Source organism: Petromyzon marinus, chromosome 17 (genome assembly GCF_048934315.1).
Source record: "Petromyzon marinus isolate PM22_M1 ecotype Great Lakes invasive population chromosome 17, UKy_Petmar_22M1.pri1.0, whole genome shotgun sequence".
In the NCBI taxonomy this organism is placed as follows: domain Eukaryota; kingdom Metazoa; phylum Chordata; class Hyperoartia; order Petromyzontiformes; family Petromyzontidae; genus Petromyzon; species Petromyzon marinus.
In genome coordinates this window covers 19,033,193-19,053,422 of record NC_133683.1, presented here as the reverse complement: position 1 = coordinate 19,053,422, position 20,230 = coordinate 19,033,193, and the positions used below count along the sequence as shown (strand labels likewise).

The 20,230-nt window shown below is 43.1% G+C and overlaps 1 protein-coding gene across 2 annotated transcripts; it reads right to left on the bottom strand.

Moving 5' to 3' along the window:
* Window positions 1-995: 995 nt before the first annotated feature.
* LOC116943211 (syntaxin-5-like) lies at window positions 996-18,782 on the bottom strand. Of its 2 annotated transcripts, none has more exons than XM_032955883.2 (11): window positions 18,658-18,782; window positions 15,283-15,561; window positions 12,621-12,691; window positions 12,056-12,111; window positions 9,631-9,701; window positions 8,633-8,749; window positions 5,882-5,938; window positions 5,676-5,760; window positions 4,186-4,283; window positions 3,354-3,475; window positions 996-1,933 (listed from the first exon to the last, which is right to left on the bottom strand). In XM_032955883.2, the coding sequence occupies exons 2-11, from the start codon at window positions 15,541-15,543 to the stop codon at window positions 1,774-1,776; spliced, it is 1,098 nt and encodes a 365-aa protein (XP_032811774.1). In that variant the 5' UTR covers window positions 15,544-15,561; window positions 18,658-18,782; the 3' UTR covers window positions 996-1,773. The 2 variants fall into 2 exon arrangements, with proteins under 2 accessions (XP_032811774.1, XP_032811775.1); XM_032955884.2 differs by having other exon boundaries at window positions 18,549-18,692.
* Window positions 18,783-20,230: the final 1,448 nt, after the last annotated feature.

Here is a 20,230-nt window from a genome sequence, read left to right as displayed (position 1 = left end):
GGTGCCAGTAAGAACATGATTTTACAATGTGCCTGACGAGTGTGATTTGTTCACGTGACCTCTGCAGGCACTAAAGGCACTGCAATGTATCACAATGTAAAAAATTCTAATTTATTTTTAAATATAATGACCTCTTATCTGTGACAGTTCATGAAACCAAGAGGGCGCGAAACATTACATAGGCCTTATGTCTAATAGGTGGCGTCCATTCCAAGACGCCTACTTTTGATTTTATCGTGCAAGTAATGAACGACTGTTAAAAAAATACCTAGGTGGATACATGTAGCCAACAACAGCGAGCTAACAACTGCCACTACATGACAAGACAAATAGCAGCTTGCATCGTGTTTCAAAGCCTTGCACAAGAGTGACACAAATATTAGTCCATCTCGGTGAGCTGTGAAACACTATTTCACTGAGTTATTCAAGAATACTTGGTCCTTGGGAATGACAACAAAAGTTAAGGATGAAACACTACGGGGCAGGCTTTTTACAATAAATCGATAAAACTATAAATTACTGCGCTGACATTTTATGCCTCAAATAGTGCGCATTGTAATTGATTACTTACCATTCACATAAATGTTATGCAAATATTACATTTGAAATCATGAAGCGGATACGACCTAACAAACAAGAAACTGTAAAAACGAAACAACAAAATATGGATTCTCGAATCGAATGGCGATGCTAAATCGGGACAATTGACTGACGTGTGGACAAGGCAGGAGTGGATCATCGCGTCTGACGGAGAGCTGAACAATCTGAATGATGCAACTGAGGCACAGCTGAGGATGAATCGAGATTCTGATTATGACATCAGTGCCCCGCAAGTGCAGCCAACAGTGCAGTCCTTTTTATCGGCGCTTAATGGCACGCATTAATTGCTTCGGGGGGGGGGGGTTCACTAAATGCAATTGACGGCAGTGTGGTGCATGGGCAGCTATGGGGTTTTAGTGGAATGTAACGGAGTAATTTTACAGTCAGGTGGGTGGTAATGCATGATCTTCATCTTTTATTGCAACATTAGCAGTCAGTAAGTACAGCGTGATAATCCAAAAATCTATTCTATTCAGTTCACATTTAAACCAGTAATTAACGACGTATTTATTTTAGTCGGTGGATACTCAGCCCAGCCTGGATGTTGTGGTGTGCTGACGTGAAGCTTGAATGTATAGGTGTAACCACAATAGGGCATGAACCAACAGCTACCACCTTTGCATTGTGGAACACATCAATAGGCAAGAAGAGCTAAGGGTTAGTATTTCCTGTGTAATTGATCAAGACGTGCAGCAGTTTGAGCAGGCATCAACATTACAAATATAATGGTGGCACACAACTAAAAACTTGCTGGAGATTTTTTAATCCTCCATGGTGAGCTGCCCTCCGCGATCCTGCTTCCGTAAACCGTTGAGAGCGGCACGAAGTGGATGCATGGGACTGTTGTATGTACGCTGAACTTCTTTCGCACAATACCTAGCCAACCGTCCTAATCGGAGGTGTGGAGGAAGGGCAACTTAAATACAAAAAGCAGTTGTGTTCATTGTTGCCGAGGGCTTGGCAACACGGACGCGACCGATTGCGTACGTGTCCTGCCATCGCAGGGATGAAGTCTGTGCTGGTGGCTTCGTTATTGCTCGTCCGAAGGTACTCGCAAAGACAGGCACGTGGTTCCACGAAGCATCCTGGACGCCGAGGCGAATCTGTTTTTTTTTTTAATCTTCACCGAGGCGTAGTCGCCGCTCGCGGTACACAGTCGTGCGAGGTCCCCCACTAGCCCAAGAACATCGCGACGATGATGAAAATTAGGATGAGGACGGCGAAGAGCTTAATCATGAGCCATCGGTTGGAGGAAACGGAGCGAAAATACTTGAGAATCTCGGTGTGGGCGCCTTCCACGTTGAGTTGTGTGTCCTCTATGCTCGAGTCAATTCTGAGAAGGGACACACGCCAGTTGAATGACAAAACTCACGAAAATCATTATTAAGCAAAACAGACGAAACAACATACTTCAGAGTAAATAAGAATTAACTCGTCAGGTTCAAACAACACTACAGATAAACTGCGCTCAAATTACAGAAAACAGGACCTTATAGGAAGAGTACGCCGAACCAATTGTCTAATGATCCCAAAAACACGAACGTCTTAATTGTGATTCTTATTATTCATATGCCTGCAGTGCTTATATTGCCAACCGGGGTAAACAAAGAGCGAACTTTCCGATGTGTTTCTGGTGATATGCCGCGTGTTGTTCAGCAGGTTGTTGACATTCTCCCCACATGCTGGGAGCTTCTTCTTCGTTTGTAACTTAAGCTCCCAGCACATGGGAGTTAAAATATTGGGGCATTATTTCCGAACAAGACGCGGTACAACCCTAAAGCACATCAGAGAGCTACACTGTACAACTGCAAAATAACCTACACAGTGGTCAAGAGAACACATATATATTAAGTTTTAGGATTGCTAAATCAGTTTTTCCCAAAATGTTAAACTGTGTGCAACTGCTAGACTCTTAAGTATAAAAAATACTCGACACATGCTTCAAATGCACTGCTTTAAATGTAAAAGTACGTCCACAAAGATGCTCGGCCTATGACAAAATCGCCCAAGATGTATCCGACCTCGTCAAACCTCATGCTGAGCATGGTTGAGCCTGGACAGCACTAGGATGGGTTCCCACCAGGTGCAGTAGGTTGTGTTATAGGCTGTGCGGATGCATGGCGGGCTGCACAGAACAAACCCCACACTGACCACTTTTGTGAGATATGGCCAAATAACCTCCATGGTTCACATGGTATGGAGATGCCTTCATCCAGCGATGGATCCACAAAGGCCTGCACGTGTTCAAAGACTTGTCCGCTTAGCACAGAACGTTCTTTCGCGCCGTGATCCTCGCCAGCGATCCAGAACTTTGGAAGCAAGCGTGGATCACACGAGTCCCGCTGGGCGATTAGGGGCGCCACGGTGGCGAGATGTTAACTGCCCTGCCTGGTATACAGGAGGTCGTGGGTTCAATCCCGACCCTGATGCCTGTATATTTGGAGTGTGCATGTTTTCCCGGTGGTTGTGTGGATTTTTCCCCGGGTCCTCTGGTTTTTCCCTCCACATTTAGAATCAACATGCGTTTAGAGTATTTGGCTGCTATAAATCTCCACGTGTTAATCCACTTCGTTAAGCTATCACGGTTGGCTACGTAAGGTGCAAAATAAGTTCCACATCCATACATAAGTATTGAGACTCGGTGAAGCTTTTCTGGATAAATTACAAGATGATTATTATTTTGAAGAACAATTACTAACGTGCTGAGATCCCCCCCTCACCCATGTGATTAGACGCTGCGTGAATCCACTGACCGTTGTATCGTCTCCTCCTGTTCAGTGACCATGTGGGCGAGCTGCTGGAAAATGGATCCCAGCTCCACAATGGTCGACTGAATGGCACTCATAGCATCTGTTCGCTCCTGTAAGTACGACTCCTGGAAAAAACAGGCACTCGTTAATGCGTGCACAATAAGGGAACGATATGTTCTTGCCGAGCTCTATTATTCTGCTCAGAACACTGTAAATTGCAAGGGAAATTTGACTGAAAAGAATATACGAAAAAATTGCTTTTTGAAAAAAGCTTACGACATGGGGGGTTGAATTGCGAAAATCCAGATCGCAAAATTATATCGCCAAAAAAGTTTAGAACGCTGATTTCAGCACCTTTGGTATGTAATATGCACAACAAAAGACAAACCTGTGAATTGAACATTTGTACTGTTGGCACAAGTCGCTTTTTAAAATATAACACAATTTGAATGTATTATAGCGTCTAAATGCGAACACCTCTCACAACCTTGTATATGAAGAGAGATGCAGTAAAAAACAGAGAGTCTACAGCACGGATTGCTGGGGGAAGTGAGTTCCAGAATGTGGGAGTTAAAGAATAAATAGCATCCCACTGAATACTATAATTATACTCAATAAATACATCGCTACGTGAGATGAACTCTCCTATGAACGTTTCCAGACCGCACGTAGCCAACCGATTAGCACGGTTGGCTACGTACGGTGCGAAAGAAGTTCAACATACACACAGTGAGGATAAGCAATTATAACACACTCAAGGCACGTTGCATAGCTTTGAAACAACAACGGTGAAGAATTGCGCACGTGTGTGTGTGTGTGAACGTGGCTGACGGACCTGCTTTGCCAAGAGTTGTGCCTGTGGGGACCTCTGCGTGTCCATGTCGATAGAGACTTGCCCCCCGAGCGAGCCGTCGTCCTGCGTCGCAGCCAGGCCTGTGCGCCGACGCGGACACACGCGGGGTCACGGCGCTGCCTCGTCACTGATCCACCGCGCATTGCAGGCACCTCTGCGCAAAGCTTCAACTTGGGATCCATTTAATTGCTTAAGGGGGCAGCCCTGAAATTAATTGATTGCTTGCTCATTACCACTTCTGTCGCAAGTGCCCTCCGTTAGAGGGAGCTTTCGAGAGAGATGGTATTTGGCACGATGTTCCACGCTGGCCAGACATGTTGAGAGAGGTGGGAGTGCCCATACTTTAGCCCACAACACACGACCTGCCGATTGACTAATTGCGGTGGGTGGGCAGAGGCGGGTGGCTTTAATAAATTTGCACCACTGTTTCAACTGCCGCAGAGGGAGATTGAATGAATCAAGCTGCGGACCTCTGATGGATCTATCCAGCTTTTTTGTATTAGACAGCTCCATCCTGTAAAATGCATTAATGAATTAATTAACCAGCCATGCTGGGTAGGCTGTGCCTGATGGCCATGTGCACCCATCCAGTCAATCGGAGCATTTGTAGCATATGCACCAAAATACATTTAAAAAGTTTTTTAACAAAGGTGTGCCACCCACAACTTTATTTATTCGGTGTTGCGGGCTATTTAAATTGGTGCAACAGCACGGCAGTTTGCATTCATATAAGCAGTGTTATCAAAGGTACAAGATCATGCCGTGTTTCGTAAGTTTTAGGCATTTACGCTGAAACGGAGTACACTGATTGCATAAGTCTGGCACCAGGTGGAGTTGGAAGGCTGTAAACATTGTTGTTGCACACTTGCACATAGCCTGTCCTAAAGTACTCTCCATGCTGTCGTTTACACATGCAACTCTCATTATTATTTATAGCATACCACGCAAACAGCCTCGTAACCTTATGGTGAGAAATATAATTGGAGGACATCATTAACGAGCTGCAAATAAATATTTCTAAAACATGTTGTCTATATTAACATGCTCCAGAAAATGGGACGTACCCCAAACTTGTGCCTGGCGTTTAAATTATGAAAGTCTGATCACACACACATATAGCACATATCGGATTCTGAGACATGCCCACAACTTGTACTTGAAATTAAAGGGGGGGAAAAAGTGTGTCCTATAATCCAGCGAACATGGTTACAGTGCTCTTGGGAAACGCAAATCCGGGTCCTCTGTTTTTTCCATCCACATTAAAAATCAACATCACGCATTTTGGAGTATAAAAATATTAAATGTCCACGTGACAAGCCACTTCGTTGAGCTATCATTTGTGGCAAGGTCACTTCTGAAAAAGAGCTACATAGCTCAAGTGGGCCTTATCTGGTAAAATTGATTAAAAATACAATTGAAGTCAGAAGGGGCTGCTGGTGTGCGGTGTGTGGCTTGGAGGAGGTGAGGCATACCATGTCCTGTCACCTGCGTGAATGGAACGCCCATTGAGGAACTCTGGGCAAACTGCTCCTTCCTCCTCTGCATCTGCCTCAAGCTCTAAAGACAACAGGAGTTTTGACAGAAAATCAGCAAATCGTACCATTTTTTTAAAAATAATACATTGCCATAATCAAATGTCACGTGAAATATCACAGAAAGCAATCAATTGAATGCTCACCTCCGTCCTAACTTCCAGAACCGATTTGAATTCATTTGACATGCCAGCAAGTCGAGACTAAAAAAAGGCCCAGAAAAAAAAACGAAAAGTTACACAACACACGCCAGTGAAATTTGTTAATTCATGAACTGGTGAAAAACGTGATTTGGTGCCTGCCAAGCCTTCTTCCATCCATGCCAGGCTATAACTAAAGCCGGTTGCTCGATACAATGAGCCACTCTGATCCTACTATGACTCTAGCAGGTAGCTTCTTACAATGAGTCACTCTGAACATACTATTACTCGAGCAGGTAGCTTGTTACAATGAGTCACTCTGACCCTACTATAACTCTAGCAGGTAGCTTGTTACAATGAGTCACTCTGAACATACTATGCCTATAGCAAGTAGCTTGATACAATGAGTCACTCTGACCCTACTATGACTATAGCAGGTAGCTTGTTACAATGAGTCACTCTGAACATACTATGACTACAGCAGGTAGCTTGTTACAATGAGTCACTCTGAACATACTATGACTCTAGCAGGTAGCTTGTTACAATGAGTCACTCTGAACATACTATGACTCTAGCAGGTAGCTTGTTACAATGAGTCACTCTGAACATACTATGACTCTAGCAGGTAGCTTGTTACAATGAGTCACTCTGAACATACTATGACTCTAGCAGGTAGCTTGTTACAATGAGTCACTCTGAACATACTATGACTCTAGCAGGTAGCTTGTTACAATGAGTCACTCTGAACATACTATGACTCTAGCAGGTAGCTTGTTACAATGAGTCACTCTGAACATACTATGACTCTAGCAGGTAGCTTGTTACAATGAGTCACTCTGAACATACTATGACTCTAGCAGGTAGCTTGTTACAATGAGTCACTCTGAACATACTATGACTGTAGCAGGTAGCTTGTTACAATGAGTCACTCTGACCCTACTATAACTCTAGCAGGTAGCTTGTTACAATGAGTCACTCTGAACATACTATGACTATACATAATAAAGGTTTTTGGGTTAGATCGCGTTTATTTATAAATGTGTCGTAACCCTCCACCACCCGACATGGCCAATCAGCAAAAAAAGTGTCACGTTGACAAAAGACAAATAATTCACTACTTTAGCCCAACGGTGTGTTGAAGAGTGAATCCACATTTACAGTTTGAGTACGACGTTTCGCTGGTAAATACATCCAGCATCATCGGGCAATTCGCCAGAATGGTAAAGCCCTCGCTTGCTCCCGGTTTTATATAGAGCAGCAGGGTGACGTCATCACTTAACTCATATCAGGTGCAGTGATTAGAGGCGGAGGGGGGGGTATTGTAATTATATAATCGATTAATAATCAGTCATTGGTTATGATTAGTAATGAGTTGTAGATTAGTAATTCTTTAATCAAAATGTAATGTGTATTATTTAATAATACGCTTCCAGGCCGCACTAAGCCTGTAGCTGTCAGAGCGATTAAAGTTATTCTTGTTCCTCTCAATTTCAATGGATTCTCTAATTAGTCTTTGCCAGTAATAATTAGTTTTACACACCACTGCAACATTGTCAAAATCAATTGAGTGTCCTTGTTGACAAGCATGTTCTGCCACTGCCGACAGTTGTGTTTGAGATAATTTAATATTTCTCTGATGTTCTTTTAGTCTTACACTGATGTTACGTCCCGTCTGCCCAATGTAGCAGCTGCCACATGAACAATTAATCCGATATACACCTTCTGTTGATAATTTAGGTAATGCGTCTTTAGTGCAAGATACTAGTTTTTGAATTTTGTGTACTGTACCAAATCTTACTGTAATGTTTTGCTTTTGCAAAACACGGGCTAATTTTAATCACTGCACCTGATATGAGTTAAGTGATGACGTCACCCTGCTGCTCTATATAAAACCGGGAGCAAGCGAGGGCTTTACCATTCTGGCGAATTGCCCGATGATGCTGGATGTATTTACCAGCGAAATGTCGTACTCAAACTGTAAATGTGGATTCACTCTTCAACACACCGGTGGGCTAAAGTAGTGAATTATTTGTCTTTTGTCAACGTGACACTTTTTTTGCTGATTGGCCGTATCGGGTGGTGGAGGGTTACGACACATTTATAAATAAACGCGATCTAACCCAAAAACCTTTATTATGAATAATATTGGTCGCGAAAGCCTACGTGTTAAACATACTATGACTATAGCAAGTAGCTTGATACAATGAGTCACTCTGACCCTACTATGACTATAGCAGGTAGCTTGTTACAATGAGTCACTCTGAACATACTATGACTCTAGCAGGTAGCTTGTTACAATGAGTCACTCTGAACATACTATGACTCGAGCAGGTAGCTTGTTACAATGAGTCACTCTGAACATACTATGACTTTAGCAGGTAGCTTGTTACAATGAGTCACTCTGACCCTATTATGACTATAGCAGGTAGCTTGTTACAATGAGTCACTCTGAACATACTATGACTCGAGCAGGTAGCTTGTTACAATGAGTCACTCTGAACATACTATGACTGTAGCAGGTAGCTTGTTACAATGAGTCACTCTGAACATACTATGACTCTAGCAGGTAGCTTGTTACAATGAGTCACTCTGAACATACTATGACTGTAGCAGGTAGCTTGTTACAATGAGTCACTCTGAACATACTATGACTCTAGCAGGTAGCTTGTTACAATGAGTCACTCTGAACATACTATGACTGTAGCAGGTAGCTTGTTACGAGTCATTCTGACTCTAACGGGTGCCACGTTGTCTTACCTGCAGTGCCACGACCACCGTGCTCGCGTGAGAGTGGGCATGCCGTCCATTTTGAGCACCGCGGCTCCTCACGAATGCCTGCAGTTGTGCTATCTGCTTGTTCAGGCTGTTTATGTCCTGCAAGGCAGACAGAAATGTTACATGGTGGGTGCTTACTGAGCTATCAGAAGTCAGCTAGGAGTGAGGCTCAGCTGTTGAACAGAACTGAACTTTGAATTGTTAAACAGTTGCATATACATCTATAAATACTATAATAGGGTTTTTCCCCTTTTTTTGGTACTGGCAAATGAGGACTAATGATATCCATAAATACTATTTAAAAAAAAAGTACCGTGTGGACGAACAAAAGCTGATTATACTGATATTGTTTTTGTGCATTACCTACTATAATCACCCAGAAATGTCTGTCCGTCTCGCACGTGACGTCACTCCACATGAGCCCCCCCGTGACGTCACTCCACATGAGGCCCACTCCCTAATTAATATTCATGAGTGGGTGGATTTTTACACGAATGCAGAGGAAGGTCGAGCTGAATTAAATTATTTATTACGCAGTCGCTTCAAATATGACATTTATTTGCAGAAAGTGACGGTAAAAAATAAATCTACGCAGCACATTGCTACATCCGTGAGTGACGTCACCGCAAAACAGCCCCCCCCCTTCATTAATATTCATGCATGTGTGGAAATTTACACTAACGCACAAGGTCGCACACTCCACATGCCGCACCCCTCCCCTCATTAATAATCATGAGCGGGTGACGTCACTCCACATGCCGCACCCCTCCACAATAACCATGAGGGGGTGACGTCACTCCACATGGGGCAACTCCCCTCCCCCCCCCTCATTAATAATGAGCTGAACAATGTTTCTATTTAATATTTCAGATGTACTGCAACATACACCCGTCCGTGGATGGGCAAAAAAGCTAGTTACATTTATTTGACATAAATTTGAGTAAGTCTTCTATAATTCAAATGTAGAAATCAGGTTTTACCTGTTTGATGATGTAGGTTAGTTCCCCAATCTCTCCAGATTTGTCATCTTGAAGTGACATATTTTTCGTCACTGAAATAGGCAACAAGACAGTGACAATGCATCTTCTTTATTTGCTTGGCTAAAGAGTGTCTATGGTTTATGGTTAGAGGTTAAGTGGCTAATGCTACCCTCAGCACTTACTGCTGTCTTGAGAAAAAATACATTGAGCCATCAAGGACACCTCACATTTTCACAAACACTTAAAAACATGTACAAATTGATCTAAAAATTGCCACATAGCTTAATAATAACACTGTGTCTAGATCAGACAAGGCAAAATAACACTTTATCAATATGATTAGTGCACTTGCGTTATAACATGTGCTGGTCCTTTTGCACGTTTATATACATTTCTTCGTATGATCAAATCGTCAAACTAAAATATCTGTTTAATAGACTGCTGTGCCAGCTTGATCTAATTACCAATGCTTCAAAGTCATGACATGCAGCCTGGCACAGATGAGGTGCGTAACTACACGAGCTGGTTTTTTTTCGGTTGAACCTTCCTTTAACTGCAACTCAAAACCACGGCAGTCCATTGCCACATTAAACTTGAGCCAGCCTTTGTGTGATGATAAGAAAAAAAAACATTACAGTCCTTTGTCGATTCACTACAGAATTAAGGGACCTTCACTCCATGTCGTTAATGTTGGTTGTTTGACCACACCTCACCATACTGGTATTTGTGAGTTCGGTGATGGGTGTAATCCCAGGATCCATTCAGATATCACTCGCCACTAATGTTAGCCGTGGCTGGATGTTGAACTCGGGTCTCTGTCGGTACACCCATTGTGTCATACGTAATTTAATTTATTATGTATTATATTTTAATTAATTATGACTATATATTAAGATCAGCAGGGACTTATTTTCGGGGGTGGGGGTGTATTTTGTTAATTTTACCATCAGTCAGAACTAGTTTGCATATCATTGTAATCATACTGCATACATCTGTTGCAATATTATTCCGATTTAATCTCTCAACACGCGATGAAAATTTAAATAAGGTGAATGCAGCATCGACTGTCTTGTTCATTTAATGGACAAATTATAAGCTATTAAAGTGTTGAAAAATGAGAGCCATTTAACACATCCGTTAAACAAATACAGAGCTTTGTAAATATGAACATCAAAAATATGCAAAGCCATTGTTGAGATTAATGTGTAAAAGTATTTTAGTCAGGTTTGTCTTAATGTACACTTATTAATCAGATAGATATCACTACTTGGCAACTATTTACATTCTCTTACGACAATCCGGAAAGTAAAACACACCCCACTCGTTTGTTTTATAATCGTGTTATGGAGCGCCGTCTTGAGGAAGATGATTATGACTGCACTTCTATAAAAATAGGAAAATATGATGTATTCAAGACTATTCTGTATAGCTGCTATGGAGAACCATCTTAAGGAAAATTAGCTCTGAACATCTAGACTAAAACATGTCTTCCGGAATAAATGTATTCTGCGCATTGCAATGCGCATTCCTTAACTTTCGTTTTAAAATATTGGGGAGGAATAAAAGTGTGTTATTCTGGAGAATATTGGAATAAAAAACAACGGTAATAAGCGCGAGGTAGCTTGGGGGGGGGGGGTAATTTGTGCCATGTATTCCAATAACCTCAGCAACCCCACACATCAAATGTGCCCAAAAAGCACACTGCTCAGTGGCCCGTAACGCCTCGTAAAAAAAAAAAAACCACCGCAGGGAAGCCTGGCACAAACATTGCTGCCAAGACCCATTACGGAAGGCTGCCACTCGTCCAACACCACAGCGGCTGACGCACAACGCACGGGGGGTGGGTTGGGTGGGCAATCCCAATGGAGGCAGGAACGTCACCGTGGCTTTTAGCGTGGCAACGTTGGCAGTCCAAGTCTGCGGAATCCGTTTGTTTGAATTCCAGAATATTACATCAGGTCTCTTTGTTTTCCCCCCGTCTCTTAATTCCGTCAGTTTGATTGCACGGCGGAAAGTGCCAATGTTTGTGAAGCTGAATTGGATCTGCTGCATGTAAATTCCAAAAATATATACTGCAATGCTCTGCTTATGCATTCCATTGTTTTGCATTGTGATTGAGCACGCAGTAAAATTTTACGCCATTCTCTTAATTATCATAATATTTACACTTAAAGCAAAAACTGCCATATTTTTTGGGAAGGGTACGAGCAGGAATTATACAAAAATAAGAGCCTCATCTTTACCAGACATGGAATGTGCGACGGATGATGGATGAACAAACAGAATTGGTTGCAGGTGTTAATGCTCGGGGTCATGAATGCGGAATGGACCCATGCCTCTCATAAGTGAACACACTGGTGATGCATCCAACGGTACATTCCTGTCTCGGTCCCATCACAAAATGAGGGCCACATGCCAGACTTACAAAACGTCAGTTTTTCCAGCTTGGCAAATGTGTTGCTCAAGTCCCTTCCAATTCGCCTGGGAGAAAGGGCAGCAGTAATTAGTGCTTTGCTTGTGCTTTTTGGCTTCATCCTCCCACTGCCAAGCTTCTAAAACGAGATTAATAACAATTAATGTGTTTGCTTTGCTGTTGCAGCCAATTCAAATTGCTTGCCTCCATAACGGATAGACTGCACACTGCAGATGAATTCAATCCAAGTTAACAACTCCCGCTGTACTTAAATGCAATTAGTTTTTAATCAAGTTAGTTTCTGCACGTCTGTGCAAGCAGAAAAGCCACGATGGCCGAATTAAATCCGTTCACTAAATTGTCAAAATTCCAACAAAAACAGTAATTTGAACAAATAATAAATCTGCAAGCAAACGAGCAGGTGTGTTTGTTCTCAAAGTGCTGTTTCTTTAACATGAGATCACTCGGTGTATGTGCTACAATAGGTGTGCAGTGTGTTTTATTGCAGTCAGCTGCACAATATTTAAGTGCGAATTCAGCTTAAAGTAACAATTTACTCATAGCTGTCCCAACTTACTTGGCCATTAAGCTGAATTCACTCATCTGTCTTAACGTTCTGTTGTTCTGGCCGTCAACATAAGCTCCGTTCTGCAAAAGAAAAACACCTGCAATATTAATTTTATATTCTTACGTGGCTCTACCGAAAGACCCAAAGAATATGAATTCCTGCAGTCACGAAAGCTTTAAGTCAAGAAATATTAATTTTAGTTATGATATAGATATATAAAAAAAGAGTCCTTTATCAACAGACTTCTCTATGAAGGGCTCCCCACACCATATCAGACGTGGAGGTTGTTTAACCATGCTTCACCATACTGGTCAGCATGGTATGACGAAGATGCGGTGTGGCAGGGCATAACAGGTTCAGATACCACTCACCACTGATGTTATCCGTGGCCAGGAATCAAACTTGGATTCATAAGCACGGTGCGCTAACCACTGCACAACACTCTCGTAGATGTTAAATATATGGCAATTACTGACAAGCCATGATGCTCATTATGCAAATCCCAGTCTGTAGACAGTGTGCTTGGTATGGGTAAACTGAGGATCAAGAAAGCAACTCTTGCCACAACAAACATAAGAATTCTGCCAATTTTAATGAAAGCGTGTACTTTCAGGGCTTGCAATGTCAGCAATTTAGAGGCACAGGCTGGGAAGCATATACCACCATATTCATTACTAAACACTTCAGTGTATACACACTTGGAATTTCAATTGATGAGCCAGCATTTGTTATTGATGACATGGGAAACCTTTTTTTCTCCATCGACCTCCAAGCCACCGTGATTTCAGTTCTGATTCGATCAGAATCCTGTAATTCAAATCCCAGGCAACTTAACCACTCATCCCTCTGGGTCAATAAAATTGACATTGCGTCATGGGGAGTGAACGTTGGTTATCAATTGCAGAAAGTGGTCACTCGCCATAGAAATGTGGAATTTCCACCACTGGATTTGGACGGCCAACAATGATGTGCACTCCCAAACACTCACTTGGGCATGAAGATGCTGGATTTTTAAGGCAGACAATACCACGAAACGAGGTTTTATCTACAAAATAAAAATGCACATTGTTTATGTGCAACGTCTTGAGATGTGGCTACAATTGCATGCTATCATGGCCATCAGCCATAGTCAATTCACTGCTGGATGAAGGCCTCCGCACTATACCACCACTCTCCTTCCCGATCCTATGATGTCCACCTAACACCTGCCCAAGAGCTGATTCTATTTGCATCATATCAGTGGATGTCTTCTCAGATGCGTTCTCTTCTCTGGCTGCCAATCTCTCTTTATTCTGGACCATCTGCCATCATTCCTTCAAGCATGCCCTGCCCAAGCCCATTTACTTTTTTTCTTTATTGGACCCATTGCACATGGGTCCAATACTCGGTAGGGGGGAGGGCGATCTGTGGCTTGTGACCTCTGTAGGGTAAGTATTCACATGAAGGAGGAACAATTTCTGGTTAAGTGGGAGGAGGGGAGTGGAGTGGGCAACTGGAGAGAAAAAAGGAGCACAGGTTCCAGGACTGGCTGTAAGGTGGAGGGGGTCTAGGTGACATCATTCATAATAATTTTCCCTCTGTCCTCTCCCTTGGATTCTTGTCAGTCTATTCGGGAGCCGTTCACCTACTTTCTCCTAATTCAGTCTCTTTCCATCCTCCTCGAGAAGCTTCCGGGGTGTGCGGGGGTAGGTTGAGTGGGCTGTTAAGGAAAGGATCCCATACTGCCTCGAAGTACGTCTCATTTCCTTTTAGTTTATGGGGAAGAGTGAATTAGGGGTACCAAGCCCATTTACTTTGATTGGATACTACCATATCTCAAACCAAAAGAAAATAGCTATAATCTTGCAAATATGTATAAAGGCTCTATGTCCGAGGTTGACATGGGCTTGACGCTTTGTTCATGAAAAACACATTTTTATATCTCTCGTCAGGTACTGCCATAGTGTTATGTTGCTACATTATTGTGTTAAAACATATGGGAATAATTTCACAGTGCTATGACGTAAGTCCTATAAATACATCCCTGATCTCAAAGTCTTGCTTCTCATTAACGAAGCCTCCAAACTCATGCCAGATAGCCTGGAACAGACTGCCTCGTAGGCATGTAACCTTCTGGCAATTTGTTACCTTCCATTGATTAATAAATTAAAGTTAATTCTTAAGCTTACAACAATAGTAATAATTTCAACTTGTAACGTGCAGTATTCGCTCACTCTCGAAGAGAGGGAACGACTCAGAGGTGCGAGGAACCACAGACAAGCTGGAAAGCAGCCAGATAGTGAGCCGCCACCAGTAATTGCCCAAGCTCTGCTGTCCTCTATATATTAAGGAGTTATTTGCCAAATAATGTTAACATACGAGGAAACTGGAGCACCCGGATCATACCCACATGTGCGACGAGGCTACACTCTATCCCATATAGATGGAAGAGGTGGAGTTCACATTTTTGTTGTGCTGTGTTCTCCTGGCAAGGCAGGGTATAGCCCCTTCACACCCAAGCGAAGGGTGTTTCAGAACATTTGTGTGATCCATCAACCCTCGCCTCCACAGTGCTGAAGTACAGGCATGTGCCACCACCGCCAATATACACATCCTGTCCTTTTTCAATCCACTGCCTGGTTTTAGGATTGCGTATATTCCTTGCGGCGCCAGGCAATGTACGCTCGCTCACATGTCTGCCCTGCATGGACTTGCAGGCTGCCAAGAATTCCGACGTCCGGTCCTGGCCCAACGACGCGCCCATGGCCGGCGGGCCAAGCTGGCTCTGCGACGTGGGTACAGCCTGCGGGGGCACCGATTCCAGCGATGATCTGGCCGGGTCAAAGGTGCCTGGGACGGAGGCCGCTGGGACGGAGTGCGAGAACATCTGCTTGGGCCCCAAGTAGATGCCCTGATCGGTACTGCTGGGCCCATGTCTCCGTCTGGCATTCATCACGGCTCATTTAGTGTCCTTGCACAAAAAAAAAGAAAACAAAACGAGCATTAATTTGCGTTGAAACGCACGTGCCGCACGGTTCGCAAGGCGGTGTGTTTTCTTTGTGACACTGTTTTTGTTGTGCGGTGTTTGAGGCCCCCCTTATTAAAGGAGGCATTTCGACATCAAAGCATTAATAAGGCCAAAACTTACAACAGAGGCCATTACTCAAGGTGTGCAAATAATTAAAGCAATTTTAGATTTTTGCAAGCTCAATGTTAAATAGTTCAGTTATTTTGAAACACTGTCTAAATAGGACATAGCTTAATTTTGAACGCTCTGGTATATTTAATAGCAAACACGTTTGAAGACCCACTGCAATCTTGCTGGTTTGTCAATCCTTAGTATCTCATTATGTGAAAATACATTTCTAACTAGTATGCAGTTATGTCAGTGCAATATGAGTGAGGTAAGACATGAGCACATGTTTAATATTTGCATATTGCCGTTATGAATATGAATGGCCTGTTATTCTTAATCAGGTTTTAACATATATACTACAGAATATTCATAACGGCAACATACAAATACAAACTATAAAGAATAGAAGTAGACTCCATTGCTTAATAGTTAAGGTAATATCCTTTCTCTAATAAACATGAATGTACTAAAACTACTCAACTTCACTCCTCCCCACTTGGAGGTTTACTTTACGTAATCTGAAATTTTATGTAAAGTATTAGCGTGTACCATTGTGAATTGTGTCCGTAAAAATGTCTTAACAAGACCAAAGTTTTCTCAGCATACAGTCTAACCACGTAGCAAGTCATTTACACTTTACTCCGATATAATTACGTGCTGAACTTCACTCTTCCTCCCTTGGCCTCATGACAACACTGTCAGTCAGCCGAGTTCCACCAACACCCCCTACTAGAGGTATAAAGCACACAGACTCTTTGTGTTGAACAAAGCCCCACATTTTATATGGAGTGCTCTTTGCCAATAACTGGGAAATAACAGAATTTGTTTCACACCTCTTACTATGCTGATACCCAGATGCTCGCCACTGGTTGAGATTCTGCTTGCTGAAACAAATGCTGCAGGGTATATATATTGGTCTGGAACGCCAATTGGATGGAAGAAAAAAGAATGTCTTATTAGTAGACAGATTGGAGTTGTGCTTATATTTCAATTTACATATATGTTACTTTAGTACCAATCAGCAGACCTATAAAGATGTTACGTTTCAGTCCCAAACATTGCCCTCCCTCCCCTTCACGCTGCCACTGAAGGCCGTCACAGGCCATGTCTGTCATGGGGATTGTTTGACCATACTTCACCGCGCTGTTCAGTGCGGACTGGTGAAACGAAGGAAAGGTGGTCACCAGGACCGGTTCAGATGACTACTCGCCACTGATGTTAGCCGTGGATGGGAGTAGAATCCCGGCAGTCCCGCGTGCCGCTAACTCCTACACTCTGGCTCCGATCTGCTCCATATCTAAACCGATGTAACTAGAATACAGCACATTAATCGGTGATACTGCTGGGTTGGCAGAGGTGCACACAAGCATAATAAACCCCCCCCAAAAACATTCGTCAACACTGTGGTCTTCAAAGTAAAATATCAAATATGCGACTTTTCAAGCAATGACCCTTCTTCATAGCAGATAGAGGCCCGAGAGATGAAGTGGATAATTAAATCACGACGTTTCGGGCGCAACACAAGCGTCCATCATCAGGTGGACGCTTGTGTGATGGACGCTTGTGTTGCGCCCGAAACGTCGTGATTTATTATATTTTTCAACCTACGTGACTTTACCGAAAGAACCAAAGAGTATGGATTCCTGCAAGTCACGAAAGCTTCAAATCAAGAATGGATCATTAAAGTTGGAGACAGCATTTTGACTACCCCGGTGGTTCTTAACCCTCACTTAAGCCTTGCACCCCTTTTAGTTATCAATCGTAAACAAAATGTATGATATTCTTAGTTTTTTCGGTAAAGTCACGTTGAAGAGAAACAACAAAATATATATTTTATTATTTTGTTGTTTCTCTTCAACGTGACTTTACCGAAAAAACTAAGAATATGAATTACTGCAGTCACGAAAGCTTTAAATCAAAATGTATGTTAATAAATACATGTTTCATGAAAAAAGTAGTTGTACTCAGGTGCGCGTATTTTAATTTGTTTCCATGATTTACTTTTAAAAAATCCGGTATGTCACGCACCCCCAATGGGTGCGTGAACCCCAGGTTACGCACCACTGGTCTTACACCATGGGTCTGGGTGATAATTGAGCGTAATATTTATTGTAATTCACAATCCAGCTCAGTTGGTGAGAATTCCCAAGCCTCTACAATGCGTGAGAATTGACACTGCCAACACGACAGCGCCGAGAAACGTGACTCAAGATTGTTGACCGGTTTACAAAGTGTGACAGCTGTGATCTAACACACAATACCGTTGACCCGAGAGTGCGTGTGCGTGCCCAATGACAATAAATAAAGGTTACGTAAATCTGGTCTCACAATATAAGACGCACCGACAACTCTGGTTTTAAAAGCGAGGGGGAGAAAATCGTGCGTCTTATAATCCGGGGCGTACGGTTAAGCCATGGATGGCCACGTCACAATGCCACCGTGACATTACACGGCGCTGCTGTATAATAATACACCCACCGTATTCGTTCGAACAGCACATCTTTAGCACACCAAAACAACAGCAGCAGCAGTAGCGGCAGCTCGCGAACAACCCGCAACCTTTGCGTGATGAACAAAAATATAAACGTCTATGAAATATCGCGATGCTACCCTGACGGTGCTGTCACGTTAAACGCGGGATTTTTTACAAATGCAGGTCGCCGGTCGGCTCTTAAAATTCCCCGACCCCGTCTCTGCCCACCCAGCAGTATATACAACAACAAGGACACGCGTTCACCATAGTGACACGTCAATGGGTGGTGGGGTAACGTGTGGGTTATACAGCACTTCGCAACCACCTACAACTGATGTATCTCAATTACCCTCCGAACTCGTACAGCCATTAGCGAGAGCTGCCTTTAATCGGAGGCCCCCCTTCCGCCGCCGGCAGTTGGTGGTGGTGAGAAAGCGATTGCAGGGCTGCGCCTTTACCTCGTGTAACAAACAGGTGGCTAAGAGGACGAGATCCTCGTCCCAGGCTGGACCACGGCTCTCAGATTTCCCAGTGCTGATGCGCGCCGTTCCAAGTGGTGGTGGGGGGGGGGGGGAACCCCGGCGAGGTCACGTGCGGCACCCCGCGTCCAATTGCCGAGCGTCATGCGCGCGGGCGTCGCCAATGCGTTGTGGGAAATGCGAACGCGGAAGTATCAGGCTCCGCCCAGTAGCTCGACGTGGAGGAGGAGCGTTTGCGCAGCACGTGGGTTGCTCACCGGGGGCCACAAAACACTAACAATTTTTTTGTTCCTGGACACAAAGCAAAGTTAATGATCCACACCATTAATAACACTGTAACAAAAATGTGTTTTGTTCCTGGGTAGTAAGTGTTATTTCCTAATTGTTTATGCCTCAAAAAGTATAGAAAATGGCTATTATTCCCTACAAACTTTGCTTTTGTGACCAGGACAGTGATATTTTGAAATTAACCTACAGTATTTTCAATGAGAAAACGTGTGCATTTGTGTCTTTCGTTCACATAAAGTCCTGGTCACAAAAGCAAAGTTTGTGGGGAATAATAGCAATTTGCTATACTTTTTAGTCATAAGCAATTAAAAAATAACACTTAGTACCCAGGAACAAAAATTGTGTTACATAGTGAAATCATTCATCGGTGTGAGCCGTGGTCAATCCGCTGCTGGATGAAGCTCTGTTTATGTTGACTGAGAGTCAGTCAATCATCTCAGTCAATCCATGTCACCTGGGTCTGCATACCTGTCAACCCCTTTTCAATGCCTACCGTATTACAGACTAAGACCTTATTGGTCACCCCGTGCCCTTATAAATCTCAACGTTCCATCACAAGGGAGAAACACAAATAGACCTGAATAGTGATTTTTTTTTTCCTGTACAAGAATATGGGTAAATGGTATGGGTTGACAGGTATGTGTCTGTTCCGTGACCTGTCAGCGAACCTTCGACAACTTCACGTGGCCTCAAAGTGCACCTGTCCTGGCAGGGGCGTCGTGGTGACGTCGCCGTCACTTAGTGGCGAATGGCGGGTTATTGGTACGTACGTATGTTGAACGTATTTCGCACCGTAGGTAGCCAACCATACTAATCGTAGGTGCGGTGAAGGACAGCAAAGTAAACACAAAGCAGTTCTGAAGAAATTAGTTTTCAATTCGGATTATTTAAAATGTTTATAGCTCCGGTGACTTCCTTTTTATTTCAGAAGAACGTTCCAGATGGCCACAGAAGCGCATCTGAAAGCGCGTTGGCTGTCACTCCGTTGTAATTCTTGACCATGGCGCGTCCCTTTTAAGTTTTAGGCGACGAGTCCTTCTGGCTGTGCTATGAAAAACGGCATTTGGCTGAAACGTCGCTTATTTTTTTCCCTTTCAGGAATTTAGTATTGGATGTGTGAAGTTCAGTTCAGTTTATTTTGGTATAGCCCTGTGAGCCATTCGGCTCTTGAATCGGGTGCAACCACAACAAACAAAAAAACAAAAACACGAGCAAGAAAAACATCTTAACAAGAAAAACATCTTGTAGCCTTCCTTAACAGGTT

What these genes read in the sequence shown, in the direction of transcription:
- LOC116943211 (XM_032955883.2), bottom strand. Translation starts at nt 15,543, where the DNA reads ATGAATGCCAGACGGAGACATGGGCCCAGCAGTACCGATCAGGGCATC. An exon ending in GCTGGAAAAACTGACGTTTT is followed by an intron (nt 9,702 to 12,055) that starts GTAAGTCTGGCA and finishes TGCCTATTTCAG; the next exon opens with TGACGAAAAATATGTCACTT. An exon ending in CACGCAGGTGACAGGACATG is followed by an intron (nt 4,284 to 5,675) that starts GTATGCCTCACC and finishes GTCGGCGCACAG; the next exon opens with GCCTGGCTGCGACGCAGGAC.